The 23829-nt window shown below is 36.7% G+C and overlaps 2 protein-coding genes across 7 annotated transcripts in view; one reads left to right on the top strand and one right to left on the bottom strand.

The window, feature by feature from the left end:
• The window catches only part of ARSG (arylsulfatase G), a 194516-nt gene that overhangs the window by 6098 nt on the left and 164589 nt on the right, over window positions 1–23829 (top strand). The window lies entirely within an intron of this gene.
• SLC16A6 (solute carrier family 16 member 6) overlaps window positions 2457–23829 on the bottom strand; it is a 44516-nt gene continuing 23143 nt past the window's right edge. For both annotated transcript variants that reach the window (XM_069076559.1, XM_069076560.1), the window contains exons 3-6: window positions 14617–14760; window positions 13977–14105; window positions 8598–9410; window positions 2457–6628 (exon numbers count right to left, since the gene is read on the bottom strand). In XM_069076559.1, coding sequence (XP_068932660.1) covers window positions 6381–6628; window positions 8598–9410; window positions 13977–14105; window positions 14617–14760 — 1334 coding nt within the window. In that variant the 3' untranslated portion in view covers window positions 2457–6380. The remainder of the gene's footprint in view (window positions 6629–8597; window positions 9411–13976; window positions 14106–14616; window positions 14761–23829) is intronic.

Here is a 23829-nt window from a genome sequence, read left to right as displayed (position 1 = left end):
TTTTTTTTTTTTTTTTGAAGGCAATTGGGGTTGTGACTTGCCCAAAGTCACATGGCTAGTTTTTGTGTTAAGTGTCTGAGGCCAGATTTGAACTCAGGTCCTCCTGACTCCAGGGCCAGTGCTCTATTCACTGCACCACCTAAGTCATTATTTTTTAAAGGAATGTTTTATAATTGTATTCGTGTCTTGAATGTCTTGGTAATTAACTCCTGATTTTTAGCATTTTGAAATTATGTTGAACAGGATTTCCCTTTCTATTTTTTCCTCCTGGATTTTGTTATTGCTATAAATCACTAATGATTTTTATGTACTTATTCTGTGTCTTAATTCTCTGTTGAAACTATTAATGATACCAACTAGGCCTTGCTTATTCACATGGGTTTCCTAAGTAAGCCATAATTTTGTCTTCTTTGCTAATTTTTGTTAACTATTCTTTTGAAAGACATTGCTTATAAGCAATTGATAAACACTATTCACCCCATATTTATAACCACTCTCTGCCTAACTATTACTTGGTTTGGTAAAAACACTGCCTTAGTCAAAATAATGTTTTCAGGCAACACTAAGCTCAGATTTTTTCATCTCTGACCATTGTTTAAATAATACTGCAATTGGGTTTGGTTTGTTGTTCCATTGTTTCAGTTGTGTCAGAGTCTTCATGACCCCATTTGTAGTTTTCTTGGCAAAGATAATACTAGCCATTGCCTTTTCTCACTCATTTTACAAATGAGGAAACTGAGGCAAATAGGGGTTAAGTGATTTGCCTATGTTCACACAGCTAGTAAGTGTCAGAGGCTGGATTTGAACTCAGGTCTTCCTGACTCCAGGGCTGGTGCTATCATATTAATGATATAGTTATTAAACAACATTGGTAGGGACAACAATAACGTTTGGATATTGCATCATATCTTGTGAACATACTTAGAATATTTTTTTAAAATCAGGAAATAGTAAAAATATCTATAAGTTATTCGTATGAATCATATATTACCAGTCTTATTTATAGGGGCAGCAGAGAAATCACTGGATATGGAATCATGACCATATGATTGACTTCTACTAAAAGGCAGGTGAATTCAGGATCTCTGGGAGTGGCAGCAATCCTCTTATTTCTCCTGTTCCTCCCCTTTTTCCCCCTCCCCCCCAATCATAGCATTCTGCTTCCAGCCCAACCTTCATAGTCATTATTCAGGGAAGTAACTCCCTTAAAGAAGGCATTAATCATCTCCAACAACTACCAGCCAACTAATTACTATCTACAGGGAATTCAAGCTAATCTAGCAGAAACAACAAAGCACCCTGAGGGAAAGATAGACACCCTGTGCCAGACAAGTCAAATTACCACTACCATCTTAACCACCATCTCCTTTCAGACCCTAGTGGGGATAACTCAGGACTGAGAGCCTTGGGAATAGCAGTACTTCCAACCCAGTGCCCACAGCCATCATCCTGGGAAGCTACCTCTGTGAACCTACAGCCAGAAAACTGTTCCTCCAGAGGCTACAGTCACAGCTAGTGAAAGATCCAGAGAAGGAAGTTGTGACCAATTCTTTGGCACTGTCAAATTGCTCAACATTAGAAACTGATTTGATTTTATCAGAGGCAGCTAGGTGGTGCTGTGGATAGAGTGCTTTGGGCTGAAATGAGAAAGACCTGAGTTCAAATACAGTATCATAAACCTATAGCCAGGTTAACCCCTTGTAAGTCATTTAACTTCTGTCTGCCTCAGTTTCTTCAACTGTAAGATAGGAATAATAATATCATGTACCTCCCAGGGTTGTTGTGAAGGTCAAATGAGCTAATATTTGTTGTCTTTAGCTCAGAGTAGGTACTTAAATGATTGTTTCCTTCCCTTCCTTATCAGTGGGGAATTACATTAAAGAGAGAGTATTATCTGCTTTTCCATTATACCCATGGAACTTTTCCATCTAACTTGCAGCTAAAACTTTGTGTATGTGTTACCCCTACATTAAAATGTGAGCTCCTTGAAAGCAAGGGCTATCTTGTCAATCTATGTTCCCAGCACTTAGCACAGTGCTTATTAAATGTTTTTTCATTCATTCATTCACTCACTTACTCATTCATGCTCAAATCCTAGCTCTCTGCCATTTACAATCTGTGTGATCTTGAAACACTATAAGGTCCTTCTATGTAACTCAAAATATGCTGCATCCTTGGATCTTTATGTTATTTTTGGCATTTATATTATTCTTCTGCTGGGATAATGGTTTAAAAAATTATTTCATATACTTCAACTGTAAGATACAGATACAGAAGAGATTTCAAGTGAACCTTTAAAAAAATTTTGCTGGGTGGAAGAAATAAAGCTGTACTTGAAATTAATCCTCTTCACGTTTTTTATTACTTTGCTAATAATAACACTACAGAATTAGTTTTTCCAACTAATGAGGAAGATTTAGGGCTTAGGCAACTTTGTAATAGAAGAAATCAGTCTCTTAAAAAAAAATACCCTCATGAATTTATTGCAAATTTCATTGTTTCCTAGCAATACCAGAATTTCATTAGATATAATAATGCCCAAATCAACAATTCTGTTTTATTTTATTTTTTTTTTACCATTTAAAAACCTAAGAGTATTGGTCTGCTGAAACACACATACACTTTTTCATGCTATTACATTCAGAATGTACAAAGAGCAGTTTTAAACATGAAATTGGTATTGGACATCTCAGGAAAAGAAAAAGATTAAGTTGTAAAGTGCTGAAGTAATATAAATCTGCAAACTCACAAGCTCAACATTGTTCTCAAGCAGAGACAGAATTGCTATATCCACTTTATTTATTGTTAAGAGTGCCTGTTTTGGGGGGCATTTATATTCCCATCTATCCCCCTCCCCAGTCCCACAAAATTTTACAGATTGTCCAGCATATCTATTGCTTGATAAAATGCTGTACAAAACAAAGCAAGTTATGAATGATGCCACTTTATATGCAGCTATATGTGTGCCTGTAACCAAACTAGGCTTGTCTTGTTTGTTCCCCTGAGTTGTCTTAAAATAATAGCAGAGATGTATAAAAGATGGGGGCAGCAAAGCAAGGGTCATCACTAACCAGGTGAGATTCTGTATAAATCAAAGCCCACCCTGTTGCCTTCATACTTCCCTTCTTGTAAGTAACCTTGAAATGGAAAATACTGTTAAGTTGGAAAAACAACAACAAACAAAAACCCAGTCTTAAGATGTAAACAGTATCTTGCAACTTAATGATAGTCCTAAGGGTCTTAATGTTTCAACAATTCAGTGATTAAAAAACAATCAGAATTAGTGTAAAACAATTCTGATTAAAGAAATTTCTCCAGTATGTTTAGGAGATGAATGATTAAAAAAAACAAACAACTAAATTATATCCAGTAAGGTGGTTTGCTATTCTTGCCCAAGTAGGGTTTTGTCTGTTTTTAAATAGCACAATTTGTATAAAATCATTCCAAAACAAAATAGAGAAATCATTACAGTCTGTATTTTCAAGACAGTAATTTTACAAAACAAAAGGTGTTTTTAGGCATTGAAAGGATAGCTGGAAGGAGGTAAAAATGCATTTTTACTAGTTTTCATATTTAATTTCTCATAATAACTATCAGCTTTAACCATCCTAGAATAACTTAAAAATAAATACTGGTTTAAATTTAGCACACTATAATCACAGATATAGAAATAACTCAAAACAACAATAAATATATTTGAGAATGCTATTCTGGAAAAGTATTTTGTATTAAAATACTTATGGTAAAAACTGGCCATAAAAATAAGTGGTAATCTTCACATTTATCCAATTCAAGTTGTTACTGTTATTTCATAATTCCTCAGTTTATTGATAAACTATTTGGTCTAAAATTCTACATTACATTAATCCATTTAGAAAAATAAGGGCCCATGTTTTGCCAAATGGAAACACCAAAGTCATTATTAAAAAAATTTTTTTAAATTTATATTTATCTATTCATTTTCCTAAAAAGATCAAGGACTTTTCAGTAGTGTTTAAGAATTTTTTTTTGGGGGGTGGTGGTGGAGCCAAGATGGTGGAGTAAAAACAGGAACCCCACTTGGCTCCCACTCCAACCACCCAAAGTGACAGAGGGAAACAAATCTCCCACTGAAGGCAGCCTGGCAGGCCAACAGGAAAGGTCTATTGCAGGCATGTGTTCTGGCCCCAGGGCAGCCCCAACCCGCAACACAGACCAGCCAGAGCAGACTTCAGGATAGTGAATCACTAGCAGCTCTGGGGGTTTCCAGACTTCTCAACCCATAAATGCCAAAGAGTAAGTAAAAGATCAGTGGGGAACTCTGTTGGAACCAGGTGATGGAAGAGTGTGGTCTGGCCCCAGCCCCTAGGGCAAGAGGTGGCAGAGGCATGGCAGCTGCAGCTCCTGCCACATGATTGCCTCTGGAGCTCCTGGGCTGCAGATTGTAGGGGGACCAAGCCACTCTTGCTTTGACCTGCTTGGATTTTTATGGAGGTCTTGGGTGGTGGTCCTGGGATGTGTGGCAGTGTGCCACAGCTTGGGGTGTTTCTAGAGAGGGCACCCTCCTCAGACCTCTAACAACATTTGCAAAAACCCCAGCTCCACTGTGGAAACAAGAGTTCTACCATGGCAAAGAGTTAAAAAGTCAAGTAATTGGCTGGAAAGATGAGCAAGCAGAGGAGGCATGATAAGACCACAGAATCCTTATTTGGGGACAAAAAGGATTAAAACATGGAGCCAGAAGAAGTCAGTTAAGTCAAGATTCCTGCATCAAACACTTCCAAGAAAAATATGAATTGGTCACAGGCCATGGAGGAGCACAAGAAGGATTTTGAAAATCAAGTAAGAAAAGTGGAGGAAAAATTGGCAACAGAAATGAGAATGATGAAAGCAAATCATGAAAATCAAGTCAACAGCCTGCTAAAAGAGACCCCAAAAAATACTGAACAAAATAACACTTCAAAAAATAGACTAATGCAAATGGAAAGAGGCCCAAAAAGCCAATGGGGAGAAGAATGCCTTAAAAGTCAAATTGCCCAGATGAAAAAGGAATTTCAAAAACTCACTGAAGAGAATAATTCCTTCAAAATTAGATTAGACCAAATGGAAGCTAATGACTTTTTGAGAAATCAAGATACTATAAAACAGATCCAAACAAATGAAAAAAATAGAAGGCAATGTGAAATATCTCACTGGAAAAACCAATGACCTGGAAAATAGATCCAGGAAGGAATTTAAAAACTATTGGACTACCTGAAAGCCATGATCAAAAAAAGAGCCTAGAAATCATCCTTCAAGAAATTCTTAAGGAAAATTGCCCTGATGTTCTAGAACCAGAGGGCAAAATAGAAATTGAAAGAATTCACTGATCGCCTCTTGAAAAAGATCTCAAAAAGAAAACTCCTAGGAATATCATAGCCAAATTCCAGAGTTCCCAGTTCAAGGAGAAAATATTACAAGCTGCCAGGAAGAAACAAATTGAGTATTGTGGAAACACAATCAGGATAACACAAGATCTAGCAGCTTCTACACTGAGAGATCAAAGGGCCTGGAATATGATATTCCAGAAGTCAAAAGGCTAGAATTAAAACCAAGAATTACCTACCCAGCAAAACTGAGTATAATGCTTCAGGGGAAAATATAGTCATTCAATGAAATAGAGGACTTTCAAGCATTCTTGATGAAAAAACAAGAACTGAACAGAAAATTTGACTTTCAAATAAAAGAAGCAAGAGAAGCACGAGAAGGTAAACAGGGAAAAGAAATCATAAGGAACTTATTAAAGTCGAAGTATTTACATTCCTACATGGAAAAACAATTATTGTAACTCATGAGACTTTTCTCAGTATGAGGATAGTTGAAGGGAATATATACATATGTATGTATGTGTATATATATGTATAGATATACATACATATATATATAGGATGGTGTATGTGCATATAAATGCATATGTGAGGGTGTGTATGTGTACATGTATACATACACAGAGGGCACAGGATCAGCTGAATTAAAAAAAAATGTTTTTGAATGCTCATTGTCACATGGGCTACGTTTTTCATAAGATCCCAGTTTACCAGCATGGGAATTAGAGCTGTGAAAACACTTGGCTGATGCTTAGCACCTCTTTAAAAACAGGAATATGAAGGTCTAATGCATCTTCATACAGCTAATGACATACAACCAGATTTTGAATGGAAGCTTTTTTGTTTGTTTTTTTGCTGACTTAAAAACAAACTGAGAAAGAAAACTTTTCAAAAAGAAGTTGATAGTCCTGTTCACATATACATACATTCCTGTTAAAATGTAGTTTCTGAAAGTGGAGAAGAAAGGGTAGTCAGTCACCTTTTCCTTGGAGTCCTATTAACGCAGTATTTTATATTATTTGAAAAAATTTGTTATTATACTACTTCATTTTTCTTGTTTCCTTTGTTTTCATGTTTCCCAAGGTCCATTTCAAGAAAATCTTCAGGTGTATCTTGTAAAGCTTTTGACCTCTGACTATCAGACTTTGCTTCATCTAGAGGATGATGACACAGTCCAACTTTGCATGGTCTTACAAGTGCCAGAAAAATAGCTGCTACTAGCATGCCAGCTGTGCAGGAGTAGAAAGCTGAAGCATAATTCTGGGTGGTATCCACTAGAATACCTGGAGGAAAACATGATATGTAAGAAAAATTTTCAGAAACAGTGGATACCCTTCCCCAAATCTCACTTAACTGAGAAAACATCCTAGGTTTTCTGATTTATGTTATTAAAAATGGAAATGTTAAATCTACCATTACTTTCCTATATCTTCCCAAAGAGATCAAAGACCAAGAGAAAGAACCCATTTAAACAAAAATATTTTAGCAGCAACAGTTTCTGTTGTGGCAAAGAATTGGAAATTAAGGGAGGGTGGGGTGCTTTACAGTTGAGGAATGGCTGAACAAAGTATGGTATATTAATGTAATGGATTATTATTGACCCTTAAGAAAGGTCGAAAGGGATGAATTTAGAGAAACCAGGGAAGACTTGTATGAACTAATGTAGGATACAGGAAAAGTTTCTATAATGACTACAATATTATAAAGGAAAACAACTTTGAAACTATTGTTAATTCTAATTAATGCAATTCCCAATTGGGGCAACTTCAGAAAATTAGTGAATCATGCTTTCCCATTTCTTGACAGAAAAATATTGTACTATAAAATATACATTTGCAGACATAACCAATATATGAATTTGTTTTGTCTCACTATTTTTAATTATAAAAGAAGGGGAGAAATGTAGCTGGGAATAGGAGGTAGTGATAGTGATGCAAAAAAGAAAAGAAAAATTGTGAAACATATAAATACAAAAAACACAGAAGAAGAGTAGAAGGAAGTTCAGAAGAAGCAGTAGAAACTTGGGAAATGTTGGTACTATTGTATTAAATTTGATATATACTTGGGGCACCTAAGTGGTACAGTGAACAGAGCGCCGACCCTGGAATCAGGAGGACCTGAGTTCAAATCTGGCCTCAGACACTTAACACTTATTAGCTGTGTGACCTTAACCCCAATTGCCCTGCCTCCCCTCACTCCAAAAAAGCAAAAAAAAAAAAGTAAAAAATGTGATATATACTTTAAAAATCATAAATTACACATAGCATAGAGATTCATGGTTTCATATACAATCCTTTCTATTCTTTGGATTTGGAAATGTTCACATTTGCTGACATTTGTCAAATGCAAAATAAAATAAGAAACTTTTAAATGAAATGCTTGAGGGAAGAAAGAAAGCCATATCATAGCTAAAGGATTAGTTTCAAGAAGAATTAAAATAATCTGTAATGTAAGGAAATATCTCCCAAATGCCAAAAACAAAACAAAAACAAAAAACCAATTTCAGAAAAGGGGAATAGCTGAGTTTTTGTGTCAAGGAGGGTCATTTGAAATATGGAGAAAAAGATGAATTCTTGCTTGTAAACTTTGTTTTTTAAAGTAACCAAACCAACAAATGTACTTTCCCCCTCAAATACATTCATATATCCTTAAAAAATGAGATAGCACACTTAATAAAGTATTGAATCACAACATCATTAAGTATGTATTGTATATCAATGCTACAAACCACATTCATGTCCCTTTTACCAAGGCCTTATGCTACAGCAATCAGTTAACAAATATATGGGTACAACTACGTACTCAGGACTGTAACAGCCTTTCTGAGAAGGAACATTTTAAAAAATCTTCTAATTTTCATTATCCTATTAGTCGGATGAGAGACCAGCGTAATGGCTAGAGAGTTGGCCTTGAAGTGAGGAATATGTAGGTTCAAGTCTTAACTATGTGAGCAGAGATAAACCACCCATCAGCTTTGGTGAAGAGATGTCCACTAAAGCTCTTTTCTTCTCATCAACACAGCATGGTGGAAGGAACACTGAACATCTGGGTTCCAGCCCTGATTGTGCCATCATTCAGTCTGTGTCCTTGATCAAGTCACTTCATATATGTGGAATTAAAATCAGGCAATCTCTAAGGCCCTTTCCAACTCCAAAAACCTAAGGCTATGATCTAGTAAGGAATATAGTGCAGAATCCACAGAGTAGCTAACTATAGCACATTTCAGAGAGCAAGATATACATTTATACATACCTGAAAGGGGTGGTCCAGCAAGTCCTGCTATACTCTGAGCGCAGACATAGACTCCAGCTGCAGAAGACATCTTCTCAATTCCCACCACATCATCTTCAGCTAGTAGAGGAAGATGAGTACCTGCTACTGTTCCAAGCATGAATCCAAAAAATGTGCTGCATATTATAAGACCCCAAAATTCATAAGCAAAAGGAAAGGCACATAAAGATACAGTCAATAAAATGACACAGATAAGCTCAATATAGATCTTACGGATGGGCTTTCTATCAAGGACAAAACCAGCACTAATTCTTCCAAAAATTTCTGCCACTGCCATTGCAGATAATGTAAAAGCTGAACGATCCTTGTCAACACCCAGACTGATGCTCAGAGGAATGATGTACAAAGAGGGAGCAAAGAATCCAAGTGTAGCAAATAGACCAAAAAGTGTATAACAAATAAAATTCTTTTCTTTCAAAATGGAAAAGTCCAATAATGAAGCTTTTTCACTTGATTTTGTATCACTGGCTTTTACCAGGGTTTCTATGTCAGTCTTTGGCTCAGGTTCTGCATTGGCATGAGTAGGCACGTTTTTAGGTGAGGTAGTTAATTCTACTCCTGAGTCAATGGAGTCTGTTGAGGTGTGTGTTTTCTCATTTTCAAGCATATACTGTACTTCTTTCCGATTTTCGGCTGAGGGTACTTTTGGTGTTCCAGGTGATTTGATTATAATTGGTCGAAGCAGGGATCCACAGATAATAATGTTTAACTGTAGTACACCAACAAACAAAAGACTGTATCTCCAGCCAATTTTCTCTTTCAAAGCTGTGATGGCTTGAATATTCGAGAGAAAAGAAATAACAAATCAAAGTTAATGGACCTAATAAGAAAACTTCAAGAAGCAATACAGATTCTGATTTAGCAATAAACTTTAAAAGATAACCTCCATATTTGGGACCACATGCTAGGTAACATACTTTGAATAAATAAATAAGGACGTAGAGAGCATCAGGAGATACAAAACTCAAGGGAAGATAATTAATATTGTTTTGCCCATTTCTTCAATCCACTGGGGTCTGATTTTAGGCTCTATAAATGCATGGACAAAAACCATCTAAAGGTTTTAGGCAAAGAATAGAAGTGTTACCTCACCTCCAACAAAAGCAGTACTGAGGGTTTATGTTGTATTAGGCAGAGGTAGAAGACATAAATCAAGTCAATAATGCATACTAGAGACTGTTGACATGAAAGCTATTCATATTTTTTCCTTTTTTATAATTCACTGATTCTAATTTGTCTGTGATTTGTAAATATGCCCATAATACAATGTAAAAGTTGGTTGGTTTTAGTTCATCTAATATATTTCCCATAACTCCCACCACTATCCACATGAGGAAACTAAGGCCCAGAGAAGAGAGTGACTAGCACATGTTTTTTTTACAAACTAATTAGTGGTAGATTAGAGCAGCTAGGTGTCACAGTGAACAGGCACTAGGCCTGGAGTCAGGAAGACCTGAGTTCAAATTCTGCCCCAGTCACTCACCCCTATTTGCCTCAGTTTCCTTACCTATAAAATAAACTGGAGAAGGAAGTGGCAGACCATTCCAGTATCTGCCAAGAAAACCCTAAATGGGATCAAGAGGAGTTGGAAACAGATGAAAAACTACTAAACAACAATAACAACCAGGACTAGAACCCAGGTCACCTGACTCCCAATTCAGTGCTCTTTTTACCAAATCATACTATTTTAGTTCACTGGAAGCACCATATGAGCCAATGAAAAATGAATGAATGAGTGACTAAAACATTTATTAAGTACTAACTATGTGGAAAGTACTGTGCTAAGCTCTATGGATACAAAGAGAAAAAAATAGTAGATACCACTGCTGAACTACTTTCTATGATATTTGAAAGAATGGAGAATGGCTGAGGAGGGAAGGACCTGAGAAAAGCAAAGGTTATACTTTGGAACATAGGAAAGGGGATACATTCTGCAATATATAAGCCACTCAGCTCAACTTTGATTCCTGGAAAAATTCCAGAAGGGATTATTAGAGTCAGTGAACATCTTTAATGTTTGAAAGAATGGAGAATTGTTGAGGTGGGAAGGACCTAGGAAAGCCTCGGAACCCATGGTATATGGAGATTAGTTAAAGGAACTCGGAGGTGTTTAACATGAAAAAGAACCAGGGTTAGCATGACAGCTGTGTCCAAATATGTTAAGGGCTATCATGGGGAAGGATGGGATTTATTTTCTTTGGTTCCAGAGAGCAAAACCAGGAGGTACAGTGGAAGTTGAAAAGAAGCCAATTTAGATTTTAAATCAAGGAAAACTTCCTAAAAATTAGAACTGTCCCAAAGTGGTGAATTCCCCATCATTTGAGATTTTCATCAGAGGCTTGTGGAATATCTTAGTTTTTTCAGCTGTGGATCCAACTAGACTTGAAAATGCTGGAATTGATTCTGTGTTAAACTTCTGGATGCCATAGTAAGAAGGACACTGACAAACTATAGCAGAAGGGATTTAAAACTACGTTGGATGAGGAAATGTTTAGGTAAAGAATGAATGCACTGTAATTCAACAGACATATATCATATATGCTTATTGCATTTGTTGAGTCATAGATTTAGATCTGAAAGTGACTGCAGACACATCATCCAATACTGCTTCCAAATTTTACAAAGAAACAAGGCCAGAGAGGTTAGATAACTTGTGTAAGGTCACAAACATAACAAACAGCAGACGTGGTATATGAACCTAGGTCTGCTAACTCCAAATCCAATGCTCTTTCTGATGTTCTACACTGACTGTCATTTGATGAGAGAATATATATGACAGCTGTCTCCAAATATATGAAAGATTGCCACAAGGATGAATAATTAAATTTAGTCTGTGTAGCTCTGGATGACAGAACTGGGATGAAAGAGTTAAAGCTAAAAAGTTAGATGCTGCCTCAGCATACTTCATCTAACAATCAAGACTGTAAAAATGGGTACTGAATTTCTCCTTCCTTTACATGTATTCCTGAATGGCATAAGAGATTAGACTAGATTATGACCTGTAAAGTCTATTTCAATTCTAATATGCTAGGTAATAAATTAGCAAAAACACCCATCCACCAACCCAAACAAAAAACTTTGAAAAACAAGTTAAGGATCTGAAAATTAGTATGTTACAAAGATTTAAGTTACAAAGATTTAAATTATATCATGATCACAGATTTAGAATCTATGATAGCATGAGATATTACAAGTAAGTTTATTCGGGGCATTCATCTCTAAAAATAAGAAGACAATGCTTGGGACTTAACTTTAGACACAAAAATCTTTCACTTCACCATACTCCATGACCCAGAGACTGTTGGAAAAGAATCAACAAAGGGACAGCTAGGTGGCCCAGTGAATAGAGCACCAGCCCTGGAGTCAGGAGGACCTGAGTTCAATCAGCCTCAGACACTTAACACTTACCGAGGCTGGATTTTAACTCAGGGCCTCCTAAATCCAGGGCTGGTGTTCTATCTACTGTGCCACCTAGCTGCCCCTAGGTCTCAGTTTCCTATTTTAAAAAGAATATGTTGGACTTGATGATTTCTAAGTTGCTTTCCAGCTTTAAAACTATTGTCCAGTTATCTATCCATTAAAAAAAAAATCAAAGCAGCCTAGGATCTTCTTCCTCCTTGCCATTGATTTGAATTCTAGGCTGCTGCTATTAGAGGTGCCTAGAAGATAAAATAAAAAATGTTTGAGGGAGAATTACCAAATACAGTAAATTGTCACTTGTTCCACTCGTTGCAATTTTCTATTAGCTGGTCTGTCTAGACAAATAAAACATTATGCCTGATGTTCATAATAATAACCCTGAGAAGATTAAATTATGTTGAATACAGTTTCAGTTATTTGTGCTTTGCTGTACTAGGATTCTTTTTGAGTACAGCATATGATGACCCAGCAAATCTGATTCTTCAACCATAAGAAAGTAGAGAAAAATGCTGTTTGGAGATAGAGAATCTAGGTTCAAATTCTGGTCTTCTAATTTATTTTTTGCATGACTGTGGACAAATTACTTTTCCTCTATAGGTCTGTTTTAAAATGCAGGGGATGGATTCAATAACTTCTGAGATTCCTTCAAGTTCTAAATCCTTTGATTCTTTGACTTAACAAATTTTGCTGTGTTACTGCTTTTGAATTATAAGTTGTTTTGCCCATGCCTCTTTCCCCTTTATTAGTATATATAATGAAGAACTAGGGCATCTTTTATTATTGAGTAGTTCAAAGTCTTTTAGACTCGACTGAAACAAGTATTGAGCTCATTCTACACATTTTTTTAATGGAGTTGGGGGAAAGAAAGCTCTTTTATCAAGACAATTGCGGGGCCCAAGAATTCTGTATCTCTCAAGTGAACTCCTCGTCAGATCTCATTGTACAGTTTTCCTGCAGTTAGCTCTAGATTATTTGAGTCAATGGAGAGAAAAATGATAAAGAATCCAACATTATTCCTATTTTCTACCCAATATTTTACCTGGAAATTAGCTTGGGATATTAAAACAGTTTGCATTCCATGGATGGAAAATGACACGTCCAGAGAAGGCATCCCAAACAAGTGTTTGGGAGAATGGAAGAGAGACAGGGAGAGAGAGAACAAGAACTTATACTGTGTTGTAGCAAAAGGAAGGCAAGGAGAGGAACCAAGCATTTACTAAGTATCTTTTAAGTGAGAGGCACTATGCTAAGTGCTTTACACTTTGATCCTCATAATAGTCCTGGTAGGTAGGTATTACAATTACTCCCAGTTACAGCTGAGGAAGGAAGGCAACCATGTAAGACATAAAGGAGTAGTAGCCAGGGAATTTTAGTGTGAAGAGGCAAAGAGATTGGGGGCGGGGTAGAAAAAAGTAGCATTTATTTTATTTATTTTTAAAGCAATTGGGGTTAAGTAACTTGCTCAAGGTTACACAACCAGTTATTTCTGGGTGTGGTGCTAAGTATCTAAGCCCAAATTCGATCCCAGGTCATCCTGACTCTGTGGCTGGTGCTGTTACTCACTGTGCCACCTGGCCTCCCCTAAAAGTAGCATTTATTAAGCACCCACTACTTGCCATGCATTGTTCTAAGTGTTTTATAAATACAATCTCATTATCTCATTAGAGCCTCTAAACAATCCTGGAAGGTAGATACTATTATTCTCCTTACCTTATGGCTGAGGAAACTAAGGCTGAGTGGTTAAATGACTTGTGCAGGGTCACACAGCTATTAAGTGTCTGAGGTCAAATTTGAACTCAGATCTTGCTGACTCCAGGTGCACCAGTGCTCTATTCACTGTGCCACCCTAAAAGGTGGGCAAGGACAGAGAAGGACTTTTGTTATTCTCTTTTCAGTTGTAAAATATTTTGGTTCACTTACCTGGTGCACTAGCAAATACTGCAAAACATTCTCCTGTGGAAGCAACTGCAGTCACCAGGGAACGTCTTTTTTCAAAGTATAGTGACAGTATAGTGATAGTAGGGAGAAAGGTAAGGCAGAATCCCAGACCTGTGAACAAATGTCAGAAAGTATCATGATAACCAAGAAGAAAGAGCAAACTGATATTAAAGTTCTAAAGATCTCTCTTTTTAAAGAAGAAAATAAGGTTACTAGCTTTTCTAACCAAGTAATTCATTCTGGACCATGAGATCATGAAGGATGGCACTTTATGAAGGTGTTATTGAATGTGGAAGACATGAGGCAGATGACATGAATAGTGTATACTTTTATCACTGCCCACAGATACAAATGCTCTTCATCCCAAAGCAGTTGTTCAGTTGTACTTTGGAAAACAAATGAGTTTTTCAAAAGGATAAATTTTAATCAGCTTAGGAAAAGGGTGCTCTGAGAAGTTTTAAAAATCAGATATAATATATATCATACCTGGAATATCTCACTTCTAATGTAAAAAAAAATGTTACCCAGTTACCCAATTTAGAAGAATTTTTGGGTGAACTGTCTCCTCCCACTCCACAGAAATTTAAATAGCTGGAAAATTTCAATCCAAGGCAACACTTACCAGAGATTATTCCAATAGTGATGTACATATGAACAACAGTTTTGGAAAAGGATGCCAGAATTATCCCCCCACTGGTAAGCAGTCCTCCTAAAATAACCACTGGACGAGGGCCAAAACGATTGGTCAATATTGTGGACAGAGGAGCTACATTGAAAGAATATAAAGTTATAAGTTAGTCCTATAAGTTTGAATGCTAACTGAAGTTGTCTTAAGTCTTAAATGTAAGATAGTATATAAAAAGGCAAATGAGTTCTACAAAATGGTCACTTAAGAAAGTTCATGGGGTAATTTTATTATTTGTTCATGTCAAATGGATGAAAAGAAACCAGGTATACATATTCTGGGATTATATCTCCATTTGAGGAGGGAAGATTTTTCCTAACACTTATTTTTTTTGAGTGGGAAAGGCAAGGCAATTGGGGTTAAGTGAATTGCCCAAGGTTACACAGCTAGTTAAGTGTTAAGTGTTTGAGGTTAGATTTGAACTCAGGTCCTCCTGACTCCAGCACCAGTGTTCTCTATTCACTGCTCCACCTAGCTGCCCATCCTAACACTTTTTTTCCCCTGAAACTCACTAGGTTTTGATGTGTGGGGCCTACCAATATTCTAGTGATTTTTCTTTCCTAGCTTTCTAATATTCTCTCATTATTTTTTATTTTAATTTTTTTGGATAAAATCTTTATTAATTTGTTTGTTTACTTTTAGTTTATAAGATTCAGTTCCACATTCCCTTGAATTTCAAATTTTCTCCCCCTCCCTCTTCTTAACCCCTCCCCCCATGTCAGCATGTAATCAAGTATAGGATCTGCAAATTATTTTTTGATAAAAATCTTTATTAATTTGTTTACTTTTAGTTTACAAGATTCAGTCTCTTGCCTTATTTTTACTGATCTATTCTGCCTTTTGTTATTCTCCTACTTTTATCTCTCTCCCATATACTTTTGCTTTCAAATATTAATCACTGTTTGGTGCAATTAGTATAAAAATCCCTCAGAAATATACTTGAATTTGGGGGAAGGATTTCATTGATGATTAGCCTTGGTTCATAGCATAAGGTTATAAACTTTTTCAGAAAATGAAGGTTGGAAGGGACTACAGAGACCATGTAGCCCAGGAGTTCTTAACCTGGGGGGCTGGGGTTCACAAACTTTAAAAAATATGTTTCTGACAACTGTATTTCAAGATAATTGATTTGCTTTGTAATCTCATGTATTTTATTTTATTTTGCTTTTTGGAGAGGGGGAGGTAGGGCAATTGGGGTTAAGTGACTTGCCCAAGGTCACACGGCTAGTTTTTTGTGTTAAGTGTCTGTCACATTTGAACTCAGGTCCTCCTGACTCCAGGGCTGGTGCTCTATTCACTGCGCCACCTAGCTTCCCCGTCATGTATTTTATTTTATGCATTTAAAAACATTATTCTGAGAAGGGGTCGATTGGCTGTACCAGACTGTGAGAAAGGTCCAATTTCATAAAAGAGGTTAAAAATTCCTAATGTAGTCTAGTGCATGCTTAAGTGAGAATGCCTTCTACAGAAATAGTAGTTATTAGGGACTTCAGTTTTCTAGACATGTGATAAAACTCAGCAAAAATCAGAGCAGCTAATCATTTCCTGACTTACCTAAAGGATAATTTAATGCTCTAAAAGTTAAGGGATCAAACAAGGGGGAATTCTATTCTGAATCTGGTTTTCATTCAAGGAGGAAATAGCAACCGGGATGGAAAAGATAGGGGATAGGAGGCAGAACAAGATTTAATCAGTTTATTTTAGAATTTGTGATAAAGAAGGGGAAATTTGGTAATGGTCTAACATGCTAGTGCCCACTCTTCTGTTCCCCAAATTATGCTGTATAGATTTTGTATTTATATATGTAGACGTTGGCTCCCCTGATCAAATTTAAACTTCTTGAGATTAATGGAAATTATTTCAAAGGGTTTGGAGAAAGGATAGGTAGGATCCCAGAGATTCTACAGAGGAAGTAAGTTCAGGAAGAATGGGAAACTCTCAAGAATGAAATTCTAAAGAAAAAGGGGAGTTGACTAAAGAGACCAAAGTGGATGCAGAAAGGTACTCGACTAATTTTTCTTGTTAGTAGTAGTACTTAATTTTCAGAATGCTTTTACATATATTTCCTTTTACTTATTTTAAAAAAAGTTTTATTGAAACTTTTTTTAGCACTCACCTTTCCAGATTCCAATACAATTGTCCCTTCTAACAAAGAAAAACAAAAATATCAGGTTTTTAAAAGCTACATACAGAAGACAGAAGCAAAGGAGGGTGAAGGAAGATGAATATATAAGCCTGTAAGAATAGTGTCAGATGGGGTGGCCAGGATCGTGCAGTGAGTAAGAGCGCCGGCCCCAGAGTTGGGAGACCCAGGATCAGTTCCGGCCTCAGATACTTGGCACCCACACAAAATAACTGGCCGTGTAACCTGGAGCAAGTTACTTAACCCCAATTGCTTAAAAAAAAAAGAATAGTATCATGAGTAAGTAAGTTATCTCAGCTTTCCCTGACAGCCTCTACTCATTCTAAGGGTTACAAAAGAAAGAATATGTTTGAAGTAAATGGGACAATGACTATCTAAATACAACGGGAAGGCAGAACTGTTTATTTCTTACTTTATGTTTGCATTTTCTGCCAATAAAAAAATCTTTGGAATGGAAAAGGTAGAATAAAAATGGCCAACAAGGAGTTAATACCCAGGAAAATTAGCACTTTGCTGCCGCAATGAGTTCAGGCACCAAAAGAACTGGTAAATATGTCTGCTGAGTCAGTGACAGTGATTTTTGAAAGAACTTGGAAAATGGTTAAGGTATCACAGGATTGGAGGAGTATATGTGCCAATTTTCTAAAAAGGGAAAAGAATAAACTCTGCAAACTATAATGCCTTATTCTTGGCACAATTCTATAACATATTTTTAAAAGGATGGTTAGGAAATATCTAGAGAAGGAAGTTATAACAAAGAATAAGTATAGTTTCATCAAGAACAGGTCATGGCAACTGAATCTTACTTCCTTTTGATAGCTAACACATAAGATCACAGAGAGTATTTTAAAAGTTCTTTATGGGCTAGAACACACTGGACTGAATCTAATAAAAAAAACAATTACTAGGAGAAAATGTGAAGTCTTACATTTTGATTTTAAGAAAGCAACTCTATAATGAAAACTGGTAAATTGGGGGGCAAAGTGCTGTAGATATAATGTGCCTAGATTTTAACAAAGCATTTGATAAAGTCTTTCAAGCTTTCCCATTATATTAACAAACTTCTCATCAGTATATACTTACTCTTCCTCTTTGCCACTCACTCAGTAAAATTTTCTAGCTTTATCTCCATTTCACTCTATTCAGCTACATCACTCTATTTAAATCTGCCATCTCCAGTGTTATTCTCTTTCCATTCTCAAGGTGTTTAGTACCTGTCTCACAATCTTTCACTCCATCCCAACCTATGCCATTATATTAGGGGACTTGCCTTACATGCTGATGCTCCCTAAAACATCCTGGTATACCAGTTCAGACAAGCTCAACGTCCAAACAAGTGTCTAATGTAGCCTACAACACTCCTGAGTGCACCTGAGCCAGACTAAAATGTAATGGGAAATATTTAACAAAATAAACAAAAATACAATAAGACATAGATGATGTTAATATTTGTTTTCTAAGTCAATATGCAGCTTGTGGAGATTGTTCTGTATGATGCAGTGGCTCCCCTTTTCTATTTGAGTTTGATACCACCGTGATAGATAACAATGAAAACCACAAAAGATGGTTAATCCATTAGGCTGAATCTCGTAAGATGAAATATAGTAGAAATAAAAGAAATGTCATACACTGGGTTCAACAAAACAGAACAAAAATCTTCACGATTTCAGGCCTGTACAACTTGCCACCAGCCAAAGGATTTCAGGCAGCCCATGAAAAACATAGAGGAAAACATCCTTTGTATGTAGAGGACATCCTTTGGCATGCAGCAAGTGGACTGAGGGCCTTAAGAGCCTGTGGGCTGCAAATTGTGTAGGCCTGGGCTAGATGAACTGTTGCTCATCTGAAAAAAGTGTTGGTGTTTTATCTGACTGAAAGTTCAGTCAGTCAATGGTGTGTGTAATCTGACAGCCAAAAAAAGCCCATGTGACTTCAGGTTGCATTAAGAGATACATAGCATCTAAAAATAAGGAGGTGTAAGCCCTACTGTACTCTGTCTGAGTCAGACCTCATCTGAAGTATTAGAGGATACCACATTTTACAAAAGATACTGATAAACCATAAAGTGTCCAGAAAAGGGACTATCTACTTTTTGAGCATCTTGGGGGTGGTGGTGGTGGTTCTTTTGGGTTGGACTAACTGTCCACTGAGGTCTCAACTCTGAAAATTCCATGATTTTCCACAAATAGTCTTCCATCCTCTGCTTGAAGACCTCTAGTAAGGTGGAACCTGTTACCAAGAAGCAGCCCATTCCACTTTTGGATAGCTCTAATTGTTAGGAAGTTGTTCCTTCCAACAAGTCTTAATTTTCTTCTCTGCATCTTCTACCCAATGCTTCTAGTTGTACCATCTGCGACCAAGTAAAGCAAATCTAATCCCTCTTCATGGTGGCCTTCCAGAAATCAGAAAACTGCTATCATGTTCTCTCTTCTCTGAAAGAAACATTCCTAAGTTTTTTCACTGGATCCTGATTATGGTATCTTCACTAGTCCTCTCACTTTTTTGGTCGCCTTCTTCATTAATATGCTCCAGCTTTTCAGGGTCTTTCCCAAAATCTGGTTTCCAAACCTGAATGCTATGTTGGTGTGTTCTGACCTCATTTTGGATACCATACCTCTCTTAAGGTAGCCAAAGATAGCACCATTTTGACTTATCACTCTACTGACTCACACTGAGCTAGTCTAGTATGAGCCTAAGATTTTTATTATAGAAATTCTTATCTAGCTTTGCCTCTCTGTAGCAGCAAGCACCCCAGCGTCTCCAGGGTGGCTGCCAGCACAGGTTCTTGGATCTGCTTTGATAAAGGAAAGCAACTCAAAATGGGTTAACAAGCTTACTTTAATCAGTCAAATATGTATCATTTACCTAGTTCAGGGGAAAAAGGTCAGCACTCTGAACTTCAGAGTATACAGCAGAATTATCAAGTAGACAGGTTTCCAAACTGTCCAACCATTACATCCATACCAAATCAACATCTGGGTTTTTCAAAGCCAGGGGGCTCTCAACAACGGCTTCCCAGAGTCTCATCTGATCAAATCACAGAACACTTCTCAAAGTGAGCCCCAAATCAACATCTGGGTTTTTCAAAGCCAGGGGGTTCTCAACAACAGCTTCCCATAGTCTCATCTGATCAAATCACAGAACACTTCTCAAAGTGACCCCCAAAACAAAGCCTCAAATCAGGGTTTATATAGTCTTCTCCTGGCTCAGAGAATGTAACAATCTTCTGGACCCACTGGCCAATCAAAAAGTATCTACTGAAAAACAAGCCTCCCACCCCAGGCTCCAGGTGCACTTTAGCCTAGGGGCAGGGAAGATCTTAAAAATTTACATTCCCATTACTCTCTCCCATCCTATACCTATAACATTTTTTTAAAACCAAGATATAGAACTTTGTATCTGCCTCTATTATGTTTCTCTCTCTTTTATAGGGGGTCACATGACCAGCAAAATGAGGTACCTGTTTTCAGTAAACTTAAACATCCTCCTTCCTCTGGGGAATTATGTAGCAGATATAGAATAACTAAAATTGGAACCACAAAATAGAAACACCATAATGGATAGTTTAAAAACTCATGAAATAACAAAGGAGAACTTAAGTACTTAACAAACCTACTCCATGACTCCCCTTTCAACCTATCTGATCTCCAAGAACATGAGATAGTGAGCACAAGCAATTTTACAAACTTGTGCTGCTGTCAGGGTCCCTGCCTAGTCCCTCCCCACAGCAGTGACAATCCTGATCCATTCTCACCCACAAGAGGCAGCAGACAGTGATTCTTTCAAGTTACTTAAAGGGAAGGGAGAATACTTGGATGAAGAGGGGGGAAAAATATGGATAGCAATCATGGTATAGAGGAGAAAGAGCTTTCATCCAAGGGAAAAGGAACTGGAAACTCAGTGATAGGTAGAGCTCTTCCCAAGAGTTTACTTTGGGCAGGAACCTTTCTGGGTAATCAAACCTCATAACTGGAGCAGACCAAAGACAACTAAGATGGGGGTTCTGGTTGTCAATGGAAGGGCGAGGGGGTCAAAGACTGTGGTGGAAAATCAGAGACAAGAGACTGAGAATGCAAGAGAGAGCCTGAAAGAATAAAAGCCTAAGAAAAGGAAGCCTAAATAAAAATGTAGCTCATAAACATATAAACAAACAGAAAGACAAAAGGAAGAATGATTAAGGAACTTGAAGAATCCAGAAAGGAGAGTGAACCAAAGTTCCTTAATCAAAAAGAGAATTCTGTGATTAATCCTAAAATCATAGAATGACCCCAAGAAATTCCAGAATAATTTAAAAGAGAAATAAAACTGTTAAAAGAAAATATCAGGAGGACAATGGGGGCAATTAGGCAATTAAGACGGGTCTTAATGAAGAATTTTGTTCATTTCAGTCCATCATTTTAAACTATAGTAATATTTTTAGGTTCTGATTTTTTGGATCCTGGAGGGCAGGAACTGTGCCTCATTATCCCTCAATGAAGCATCCTTAACATAGTAGGTACGTGATAAATGTTTATTTTTTTTAATCAAGCAAAAGAGACAGAATGAAAACCTAGTCAAAACTAAGTCAGCTGACACAGAAAACAAGAAAAGCTTTATCATGCTAAAGATTTTCTGTAATCAAAACTAGTCTGGTTTTGGTCCAGTGTTTAGAATTTTGTCATTTTGGCTTTCTTTCACACTGTATATTTAAATTAATATTTCAAAAAAATCAACATTTAGGGTAAAATTCCAGCTATTTTTCCCTCCCTATGAAAAGAGTTGGTTTATGTGACCTAAGTAAATGATCTTTCATTTATCTTCACTAATAGATGGGAATTATAGGTAAAGATATTAAAAGATAATAGATAAGCCAAAAATTCATTTGGTTTTATATTATATTATGCTCCAGCATTTACCTTCCTAATTATGTTTCACTTGGATAGACATTAACAGCTTGTTAAGATTATAACTAATTGGCAAAGGATGGGCAGTATAGCAGAGAATCTCAAAAAAAGTGCTTGATATCAGGGAAAACAGACCAGAGGTCAAATCTGACTTCATAAACAGAATTTAGTAAAATTTAAACCAATATCTGATATGACTTGTATGCAAGATGTCACCTTAATCTGAAGGAGAAATGATAGTTGGAAAAGGACTTCGTTTTCTGCTGGTGTTAAAAGAAAATAATATAGAAGCTTCTTGTTGACAACATTGTTGTCCTTAGTGATAGAAGAGATTAAATTCAAGCCTATTTATTCTGAAACCTGAGTACAGCACATATTAATTAGCTTTCTGAGAAAATTAACCTTTTACAACTTGGAAATATTATCTTCACTGTAATCTTAATTATAGTTGGATATGGCCTTACATCAACTACCTAAAAATCTTTTATTTTTCAGATGAGGAAATTGAGGTTTCAAAAAGATGACATAACTTGCCCCTTAGAAATCACATCAGAGTTAGTTCTAGATCTTTTGTATCAATTTTAGGACTAATATAATAATGTAATATCTTATACAGTGGGAAAGAAACATGTAGAACATACACCCTAAGAGGTTGTATAGATTTAACACACAAGTAGATTCATAGGTTCATAGAATTTAGAGCTGGAATGTCATTTAATTCATCTTTATTTTACAGAACAGAAAACTGAGATTTAGGAGGGTTAAGTGATTTACCCAAGGTCACAGAGCTAGTAAGTAGCACATCTAAAATTAAAAATCACAGCCTCTGATTTTAAAACCTTGTTTCAAGGGGTAGCTAGGTGGCACAGTGAATGGAGCACCAGCCCTGGAGTCAGGAGGACCTGAGTTCAAATCTGGCCTCAGACACTTGACACACTTGCTAGCTGTGTGACCTTGGGTAAGTCACTTAACCCTAATTGTCCTGCCTTCTCCCCTCCAAAAACAAAAAAAAAAAAACAACAAAAAACCTTGTTTCAAGGACAACACATTAATTCATTATAGAGAATAGGTCACTCATCCAACCCAGTGAGGCATTTCTATTTAATATGATTCCTTGAGACAGTAACAGAACAAGGACTTTATAATGATCAGTAGTTCCTATGTGGTGGAATTTTTGGCAGACAAGGCAAGAATTGTTTGGGATTGTCATATGATCAGCAAAACAGTGGAGAGTTCATTCACACATGCTACTCTAACCCCACAACTTCAAAAGAGTAATCCTCACAGCAGTGACTCAGTCTGAACCCTCTTCCCCCACCCTGTAATAAGCAGAAGACACCGATTCTGGGATACTCAAAGGAAAGGAAATACAAATGGTGGTGAAGAGGAGGAAGAGCAAGGTAGAGCCAGTTGAAGAAGGAGTCCAAGGGGTTTCTGTATCTAAGATAAAGACAACCAGAAACCTAGCTGGTGTCTATCCTTCTCCTCAGTGTTTACTCTGGACAGAAAGCCAACTGTGTTGCTACATACCTCCAATGCACAGAGGCTGAATGTGCTACATTGGGCACCAGTGTATTCGTGGAATGGAAGCTGCAGAGTAAGAATGGAAACTAGAGAGAAACTACTAAAAACAAAAGGAAATGAATGAAAAACAAAAAATTTCAGAGAAAAAGATTGAATACATGTAAGCCTAGTTCTTAACCAGACAAAACAGCTGGCTGACTCATAAAGACTGAAAGAAAAATACATAAGAGTTCAAGAAAGGTCACAACATATTGAATAAGTATTATATACTAGGAAACAAAATGAACCCAAAATCCCCAGTGGAAAAGAGAATTCTGATGATAACCCACAGATCATGTATGGAACAACAGCAAGAAACTCCAGAATAATTCAGAAGAGAAATAAGACTTTTAAAAGATACTAGTTTGGAAATTAGGGCATAATCAATTCTCAATGAAGAATTAAAGAAGACAAATAATAGGATAAGGAACTCTGAATATAAGATTTCTTTCTAAAGAAATGGAGGCACTGAAAAATAAAGTGACAAATTTTAAGTTCAGAAATGGAAGAAAAATTGGCAGAAGAGAAGTAGAAGATAATAATTTTGAAAAAAACACATGA

The sequence above is a fragment of the Petaurus breviceps genome, unplaced genomic scaffold, assembly GCF_028583685.1.
Source record: "Petaurus breviceps papuanus isolate PSGF00001 unplaced genomic scaffold, PetGlider_PUasm1.0 90925, whole genome shotgun sequence".
Lineage (NCBI taxonomy): Eukaryota > Metazoa > Chordata > Mammalia > Diprotodontia > Petauridae > Petaurus > Petaurus breviceps.
Note: the sequence above shows the minus strand (reverse complement) of the source record. Positions and strands in the feature narration are given on the sequence as shown.